The 10,185-nt window shown below is 30.1% G+C and overlaps 1 protein-coding gene across 1 annotated transcript; it reads right to left on the reverse strand.

Moving 5' to 3' along the window:
* Window positions 1-275: 275 nt before the first annotated feature.
* Window positions 276-4,822, reverse strand: LOC145950887 (isoflavone 2'-hydroxylase-like). The gene is made up of 2 exons (XM_083062740.1): window positions 3,826-4,822; window positions 276-1,088 (listed from the first exon to the last, which is right to left on the reverse strand). The coding sequence occupies exons 1-2, from the start codon at window positions 4,720-4,722 to the stop codon at window positions 480-482; spliced, it is 1,506 nt and encodes a 501-aa protein (XP_082918866.1). The 5' UTR covers window positions 4,723-4,822; the 3' UTR covers window positions 276-479.
* Between the last annotated feature and the right edge of the window lie 5,363 nt (window positions 4,823-10,185).

The raw sequence follows: 10,185 nt of genomic DNA on the forward strand, positions 1-10,185 counted from the left end.
ATTTTAAAAAAATGTGAATCTTAATAATTAATATTAAACAGCATAAATTGTGAAACTGTAACACCTTTAATTTAATGGAGAATTATCCCTAAACCTAACTAAAGTTTTCCCTTCCCCACATCCAACATTACAAAGCATTTGTCTAGTAACTCTTTTGTAGCACATTGGGATTAGTTTTTGTCCATTCACAACTACAAGCTATGTTGAGAAATAAACTTCAACAATATTGAGAAGTAAAAGGAAAATCTATGTGATTTAGCTAATGCGAGTCATAATTAATTAAAAATGCAAAAATTTTATTTTATTTTAAGAAAATCAGGCAATATACGATATTGATTCATGGTCACCACCTTTGTACATCACAGTTATTCTAGATTTGAAAACTTACAAGTATCACTATTAAATGCTAATAACTGAATGTTCTTTTTTCATCATGTAGATCTCCATACAACGTAACTCAACTTAATATTTATTATTTATTACTTTTGATTAATCTTGTTGATGAGTGGGCGAGCTTTACACATGGCATTCAATGGAGTTAACCTTGATAAGGTGAACCAATTTGCTTCTCTCATATCAATCTCTTCCTCATTTACTTGTTTCCAATCAAAGCATTGAATTAATAATCCCAAAGTCAAGCCAACATTTTGCATAGCCAAAGCTTCTCCTGGACAAGCCCTTCTTCCCATCCCAAATGCAATCACCTTTTTCTCTAGTCCTTCTTCATCAAACCTCTCTGGTATAAAATGTGTGGCATCATTCCACAACAAAGGGTCTCTTTGTATAGCCCAAATATTAACCATTACTATGGTGTCTTTTGGAATGTTGAATTCTCTAATAGTGATGTCACTTGAGGACACATGTGGTATAGCTAGTGGAGCAGGGGGATACAACCTAAGTGTCTCAAGAATAATCTTCTTAAGATAAGGCAATTTAGGAAGATCTGACTCATTTACCAGACGATCTTTTCCTACATAAGTGTCTATCTCATCTCTTGCTTTTTTCAACACCTCTGGATGATTTAATAAATTAGATAATGACCACTCTAAAGTTACAGTTGACGAATCAGTTCCAGCAAAGAGCATAGCCTACAATACAAGTCAACAATATGAAATCAAAATTAAATTAGAAAATATTTAATTTTGCAATAATGGGTGATGCATAACATGTGATTGTGGTTATTAGTTTGCTAGTGTAGACTTGAAATTCTTCTAGCATACATAAATTTATACATACTAAAATTCCATCCTCTAAATTATAAATATTTTAGGATATTATATTGTAACAAATCTTATAAAAATTGAATAACAATAAAAGTATAATCAGGTAGTTTTGTATACATTTTTAACAAATATATAACGCTAATTTTGATGTATATTGATAAAGTATTAAATATTTTTATTAAAATAAATTTCAAAAATATAATTTATAAGATAAGGTTTTGTATTTTAAAGGTAAACTTTGTAAATTAAATGTAGTAAATATATTATGTAAAAAAAATTATTCTTTCAACTCAATATGTCAACTAGGAAGGGAAAAACATTTTTGTGGATATAAGTTGTGTAAGGTAGTGACAAATAATTTTAAGGATATCAATTTAGGTATGATCTATCTGACCATAGTATAGGATGGATTAGGATAATCTATTCAAATATTTTCTTACGGTGTGTTTGGACGAAGAATTTTACAAATTTAAGAAATTTTAAATTTTTTGTATTTGGATTACTTTGATTTCAATTTCTATCATTCTTAAAATATTTTGTTTGGGTAAGTCAATTTGAAATTCTTTAAATTTTAAGTTATTAGATTGGATATGATAATTTGATTCCACCATGATAAAATTGATTTTAAAAATATATTTATACGTTGAGATTTTTAAATTAAATTTTATAAAATTAAATATTAATTAATTTTTAAATATTTAGTAATTTTAAAAATTAATATTAGATAATATTTAATAAATTTAAAAATATTTTTTAAATATTTAATAATTAAAAACATGAGGAAATAAGAGATAAGATAAAATATATAAGTGAAATAAGAAGAAAAAAATATGAGAAATTTTCAATTTTTATTTTTTGGGAGAATATGAAATTCTACTATTTTAAGAAATTTCATAAATGTTTGAATTTCAAATTTTTTTATAAATTCTCTATCCAAACAAGGTATTTCACCTTAAAGAATTTGAAATTCTTCAAATGAATGAATTACTCCATTTAAATTTCTCATCCAAACATACTATTAGAGAGAGAGAGAAAACTTCAAGATAGTGATTTCTAGATAGGACATCCAAGGTTATGATTAACCAAAAGAGGAAATTAAGTGTAAGATAGAAAGCATCACTTGAGGAAGATCACATTGCATAACGAAAGCATGTCATTAATAAATAAAATAAAAAATAAAAAATAAAAAAGGTTTAAGACCTCACCAACTCGAGAAACCAAAGAAATAGAAAGGGTAAAAGAGCGCAAGTAATAGATTCCTAAAATTGAGGGATGTCTCAAATGTAGTAAAACCATAAGGTAAGTCTGTCCGACCTAAGTGTGTACTGCCTAGCTATGTCAAAGAAAGCCCTAACAACCAAAGAGAGAATAGACAATCAATCATATACAAACAAGGATCACAAGCCTACCCTAGGTATATGTTTCCTAAGTTAATCATAAGCCTTTTGGTTGTGTGCATGTCCTAAATGTAGCGTGTTTCTTTCTCTTGTTGTGTGAAAGATGGAGAGTTGCCCACAAACTCTTTGTCCTTATTTTGAATGCTTGAATGTACATATTGTCTCATTATATGTTTCTTTGATTGATGTGATGGCTCATGAGTGGGAATGATGTTATATTTATCATGATTTGTTTATGAATTATGAACCAACTAGTTATATTTTGAAGCAAAATATAATAAAATAGTAGCAAGCAAGAATCGAACTCAGAATATAATGGATTCAAGGCACATCCAACCACCACAAGGAATTAACTTACGTGTGAATGTCGCAAATATTATATATATATATATATATATATATATACATATATATATATATATATTAATTTGCATACACTTATATTTAATTAGATACTACTAACATTGGCTAGTGCCTAGTGTTTTTTTTTATTAACTTTTTATAATAAAAACTGAATCATATAGGTCAATTAATGACCCAACAATTTAACTCCTAATACAGTATATTAACTAGTTTGATTATTGATCGGGTTTTTAAAACATTGAATTACACATTGTTAAGATAATTAATATAGTAGACTGAGTTGTTAGGTAGTTTAAACCTTCTTACAAGAAGAGCACCATCTTAGATAAACCAATGTAAAGTATAGAAAATCCTATGAATATGAAAACTCCATAAGAACCTAGGATAAGATTACTAAGGACATTTAGAAACCTCAATCCATAAGTAACTTAAGTGATGATTATCTTATAGAAAAAAACAACATCTTGAAGAGCCTATAGCAATAGATTTCTAAGCAACACATACTTCATGGCTAGAAGCCTAAATTTAGAAATACTTGATTAGGTTATCAGGAATTTGCATCATGCAGTACACTTTTATTAATCCTCTTAATGTTTTATAAAAATTATTTAAAATCATTTTAACACAAACATACATTATTAGAGAATTTTAACTTACAATTTAATTACAGTACATTGTTACTGTAAAGATTTCTTATATTATCATCCACAAATTGTTATAATATTATTCACATTTATTATGATTATTTTAAAAAATATATTAAGGGTGTTTTTTTTAATTAATTATTGATATATTAAAATTTGTTAAACTCTTTTTAGATCAGCAAAACTTAAAGACATTACCAAAACAAGGCCTTTGATGATTTGATCATTATAATACTCTGGCTGCGATTCTTGCAGAGTGAGAAGATGATCTATCATGGTATGTTGATTTTCTCTCTGCTTCTTGCTGCGTTGCTCGAGAATGAGTGCATCCAAGAACGTATCGAATCTCTTACTAATACTCTTGAGCCTCTTCTCCAAGTTCTGAAAATCGAACCAGCGAAGGAAGGGCAAATAATCAGCCTTGTTGGAAACACCAGCGAGTTGCACCAACTCCTCCACCGTCTCTCTGAACTCCTTCGCTTCTTCCACATCCTTCATCTGTCTCTCGTCCCCATAGTACCTCTTCCCCGACAGCATCCTCATCATGTTGTTATACGTCATGTCGTGGAACAACGAACTTAGCTCCACGTGCGCATAGTCCATGCACGAGGCCTTGGCCAAGTCACTCACCATTCTCTCCGTTTCGTCCTTCCGGATTCCCGAGAAGGAGTGGATGCGCTGAGTTGAGAGAACGTCGAGCGCCGTGATGCGGCGGAGGTTGCGCCAGTGCTCGCCGTAGGAGCACGACCCCACGGTGGTGCAGTTGTAGAAGATGTACTTCGCCGAGAGGGAGCGGGGTCGGTTCGCCAAGGCGACGTCGTTTTTGGTGAAGCATTCTTGGAACGCGGCGTGCGATGAAACGACGACGGCGAGACGCGAACCGAACCAGAGAGAAAAGATGTTGCCGTGTGTTTTCGACATGCGTTGTAAGAAACGGTGGAGGGGGCGTTCGAGGAGGTTGAGGTTTCCGATTATGGGAAGAGTGGGTGGACCAGGTGGTATGTTTTTGTATTTTCTGCTTTGGAAGAAGCGCTTCAAAGTGAGAAGCGAAACAAGGAGAATGAGAAAGTAACACACGAAGGGAAACATTTCCATAGGGATTGTGTGTAGTTTACGTAGTTATAGTTGAATCACCTTGTTGTGCATTTGAGTTGATGAATTAATAAGTGGCACATGAAGCTACGTTTATATAGGACGTACGTAGGGTTGATGAATCGTTTATCATATTCTTATCTATGACAAAGTAAAAGTCAAGACGTACGATATCTCGAAAGTCAAATTTCAAATGGCAACATATATAAATAGCAGGCTTGCCCGTATTTTCAAATTAACGTCATGAAATGGATTTGTATTTTTCAAAACAATTCATTTTATACGCAATTTCAATCATATTTTTCATTATCCTAATTTGATATTTCTACTATTTTTCTTTTCCTTTCTTTGAATGCACACTTCACATGTATTACTTTTCCAACTAGTTTTTCTTTTGTGTTGCTAGCAGGAGATAACATTACAAAGAAAAGGATAAATTACACCCTCAAGAAAGAGACTTGAATTACTTTTCCAACTATTTTAAAAACTCATCGTACAACTATCTTAATTTATCAATTATCGATATACTTGTCTTTTAACAATAATGTTTATATTTATTTATAAATTAAACTTTAATAGTTTTAGAAATTAATAATTTTTAAAATAACTTTTATATTATAATCCAACATGTTCATTACAAATATAAAATATATTTAAATACATTTATTATTATAAATTTTAATTTAAATATATTTTATATGTTAAAAAATATATGATTATTCTAAATTTTAATTATATAAAAAAATACTTATCCAAATTTAAGTAGATGTAGCCATCAAAATTTGATAATAGACACACATACATTTACATATAGTTGAGGGGATGCATTTCTCCTAACTTTAAGAATAATATATTAATGTTTCTTTAGTCATAAGTTTTTTTTTTTTGGTCTCGTCTAAATTTATATTTTGAATTTATTGTTCCTAATTTATCAATTGTTGTTAGTTTTTATTTTTTATTAGTTAATTTCTTTCTTATATTCTAGTCCTTTTTTATACTACAAGAAAAATACAAATTTTTTACGGACATAATTCGTCGGAAAGAAGGAAAATCCATCGGAAATTCTTTATTTTCGACAGATGCAAATTCATCAGGAAAATGAGTGTCGAAAAAAAAATTTGTCGAAAAAAAATTTAATCTGTCAAAAATTTTCGTTGGAAATTACCGACGGATATATCCATCAAAAATTATTTGAAAATCTTTATATGATTCCGACGGATAAGTCCGTTGAAATTTTTTTTAATTTAATTTTAATAAATTTATTAATGTAACAACTCTCATATTTAGTCTCTCAAGAATTTTATTTCACGACACTTCACTTTTCAGCGTGTTTTGCCCTTACAGCACAGTTTCTGGAAAACTTCCCAAAAGGTCACCCATCTCTATATTACTCCAAGTCAAGCACGCTTAAATGTGGAGTTCTGATTGTGACACCCTTACTACCCCAACACATATATAATATAATTCAATTAAGAAGAATAAACTTTCAAAGGGTTCGTAAAAGGGTTCACATAAAACTTCGAAACTGTTCTTTCTTCAATATAAGAAAATGACTGAAAAATGAAACTTTAATTGTAAAATTTAAGAGTTTACAATTTTAAACACATTTATTACAATACCAAATCCATATAAATATTCTGTCCTAGAAATCCTCTGCCCCGATGTCACATTATCAGAGCATTCCCATAATTTAACTGTTGACATTCTAGATGACACTCGTAGCCGGATCTTCTTCACCTAAAATATCCACAGTTTATACGGTGAGAAAAGAAAATATCTATATGCAAAGTACATACAAACACCTCACAATATAATCTCATCATAATTCATTATTTAATAATATATATATATATATATATATATATATATATATATATATATATATATATATATATATATATATATATCAATCATTCATCGTCTTCATATCTCAATTCACATTTAACATATCTCATTTCACATACATATCTCAATCCATCATAATTCACACCAATTATACAATTTACAACATCATTTCCATATTCATAATTCATGTCAATCTTACAATTAACACTATGCCAAGACCTCGCCACATCTGACACAAGTGATACAGGTTAATTGCCTCCCACACCAAACCAGGGTCACGCCCTCCCTGTAGCATCACTTACCCAGGGGCCGTGCCATCCCTAGTCATTAAGGAGTACGCTCGTCCCTGAAGCATCACCTACCCAGGGTTCGTATCATCCCTGATCATCCGGGAGTACGCTCGTCCCTGAAACATCAACTACCAGGGTTCGTATCATCCTTGATCCTTTAGTGTGAGGAACCACAATCAAATTACAATCCATACAGTCTCTTGCAATTAACCCTATGCCAGGGCTGCCATAATCGACATAAGTGGTGTGTGTTAACTGTCTTACTCATCTCACACCATGCTAGGGTCACGCCCTCCCTGTAGCACCACTTACCCAGGGGTCGTGCCATCCCTAGTCATTAGTGTGAGGAAACACATCGCAATCATATTCTTAATCATTTCCATACCACATCTCATCTCATATCACAATTCAATATAACATACACAATTTCATATCACATACTCAACAGATAAGTCTAACAAAATAAGGGTTTACAAATCCCTCAAGCAATTCATATCTCGATCATCAATTCTTATAATATAATATAACAAGAACATTAATAAAATAATTAATAGAATTAGTAATTTAATATAATTTCAGCACAGTAAAACCCCTAATTGTTCCAAAACCTAGTTCACAGGCACTTTTCTACAATTTCGTTCTCTCTCACAGATCATCATTTTTACAAATTATTAATACATACCGAATCTAATGATAATTAATTCCTCAAACAGGAATAATCCAATTTTTCCAAAACCTACCCTACAGGCACTTTTCTATAATTTCGTTCTCTCTCCTAGAGCATCATTTTTACAAACAAATTATATATTTATTGTCCTAAATATATACATAATCAAATAATGCCAATAATTCTTCAAACAGAAATAATTGTAAAATTACTCATAATCCTAAGGGCTCTTCTTCTACCCAAATTTCCTAATGCAACTCCACATATAAATAATCCCCTTTTCTCCCGTACCTGGATACATAGGAACTCGGGCAGAACCTCCTCTTTTTCCTTAAATAAGGATTGAAACTAAGACTGGAGCAGAACCTCATCCTCTGAGTTCCCCTTGGTCTTCAGAGAGAAGAAGAAGAACGAAAGAGAGAACAGAAGAGAAGAGAGAGTGAGAATGAGAGGTGTGTAGAAATGAGAGGATTTGAGGCCTATTTATAGGATTTTTCGCCCACCTACCACTACGGCCCGTTCCAAAATCGGAACGGCCCGTTCTGGGCCCTTCAAACCTATGTAAATTTTTCAACTGGAACGGCCCGTTCCCAAACCAGAACGGCCCGTTCTCAAACCCAGCAGAACGGCCAGTTCTGCTTCCAGAACGGCCCGTTCTCCAAACCAGAACGGCCCGTTCTCCCTCTGGAACGGCCCGTTCTCCAAACCGGAACGGCCCGTTCTCCTTCCAGAACGACTCGTTCTGCTTCTCAAATTTTGGGCCTTTAACTTATTTCAGAACGGCCCGTTTCACTTTTGAAACGGCCCATTCTGGGCAACGAATTGGGCCTACGGCCCATTGAAAATTGGGTTGTTACACTGATGAGATAAGCTACAGAAAGGTAGATGAATGTTGTCAGTATAAGTAGTACAAATTAATTCATCTAAGTCATCCTCATATACAATCTCATACTTATACTATCTTTCGATCCCTATCATTTTAGTGTATCCGGACCAATATAAAAATATAATAATATATATATAATTATATTACCAATAATAATAATTATATTATATTTAATTATTCTTTATTTATATATATACTTATTTTTATAATTAACAATCTACTTATTTCTATTTAAAATTAATATTATGATACAATTTAAATTATTTATTATAAATTTAAAAGTTTAAATAATAATTTATATATTTTAAAATGAAAATGGTTATAATAACACCGATATAATTTTTACTAAGTATTACACCGCTCAATAATTTTATATTAATTTTGTAAATCCAACCGTTGATTGAAAGTTCATATCACTTTATATGTTTATATCAAATTTTGTTAAAATTCAACAACAACTTGAAGGTAATCAAAGTGTTTATATTTTAGTATATTTTGAAATGTATATATTACGTCAACTTTGTTTTACAAGAATGAAGTATCAAACCATCTTGAATTAATATAAAATTTTGTATATATGATCTAAGAGTAAAAAACTTTTAATCTAACGGTTGAATTTATAAAATTCATATTTAATATAAAGTTATTGAGCGGTGTAATACTTAGTAAAAGTTACACTAGTGTTATTATAACACTCTTAAAATATTAATTTTATAAATTAAATTTTAACATTTTAAATAAATTATTGGTTAACTTAATATATTTATTCATCTTAAATCTAAGATATAAAATTTTAAAAATATATTTATCCTTGTTTTATTTTCTAATTATCAACAATTAATAAAATACTAATTTAAAATTTTATTTAATTATATCATAATATTTTCATATCAAATTTAAAATCAGATAATTAGTTATACAAAAATATCAACATCATATAGTAAATTGTCAATATGATTCTAGTTAAATAATTTAAAATAATTAATTTTTCAACTATATTGTTTACAAATAATTTATTTCAAAGCTAATCAATTTTTTCTATATTAATTATTAGTAAAATTTAATAATTGGATCAATGAAGTTTAATAACTTTTAATGTATATTATCGACGAATATATCTGTTGGAAATTAAATTTTTTAACGGATTTGTATCCGTCGAAAATATAAATTTTTCGACAAATTTGTATCCATTGTAAATTACCGACATATATATCTGTCGAAAATATAAATTTTCTGACGGATTTATATCCATCGGAAATTATCCGGTAATTTGCATTTTTCTTGCGGAGTTAGTTTACTTTTCATTTCTAATGAGTGTTTCTCTCTCTTTTTTTTAATGTAATATGTATGTCTTTATATATATATATATATATATATCAAAGTGCTCCTACTCACTCAAGGTACTAGGTCTACTCTTGCTTATACATAGTTACGTAATTAAATATTAATTTCTTCGTGAATAAAATTCGCATATTAGAATTAGCTCCAAACACGGATCACTACTTTTCCCAATTTTTGTCACGGTTCTACGTACATGCGTATGCATTGAGGTCGGATGATGGAAACCGTTCATTAAAATGTTCTCAACGAACATGACAATTATCTGCTGTACGTGAATAAAAAAAATTCTAGATAAGTGAAATAATGTAAATCTTTAGACAACTAAAACTCTACAGATACGAAATAATGTAAATGCATTGAAAAATAGAATGCTATGTATAATTTAAATTCATCCTTAAAAAATAATATGGAATAATTGATTTTGTGTTAAATTTAAA

This window comes from Cajanus cajan, chromosome 1, assembly GCF_000230855.2.
Source record: "Cajanus cajan strain Asha chromosome 1, NIPB_CcT2T_4, whole genome shotgun sequence".
In the NCBI taxonomy this organism is placed as follows: domain Eukaryota; kingdom Viridiplantae; phylum Streptophyta; class Magnoliopsida; order Fabales; family Fabaceae; genus Cajanus; species Cajanus cajan.

Bases quoted from the DNA above. Each gene is read 5' to 3' on its own strand.
- LOC145950887 (XM_083062740.1), bottom strand. From the start codon at position 4,722: ATGGAAATGTTTCCCTTCGTGTGTTACTTTCTCATTCTCCTTGTTTCG. The intron at 1,089-3,825 runs GTAATGTCTTTA...CTTGTATTGTAG, and splicing joins TCATCAAAGGCCTTGTTTTG to GCTATGCTCTTTGCTGGAAC.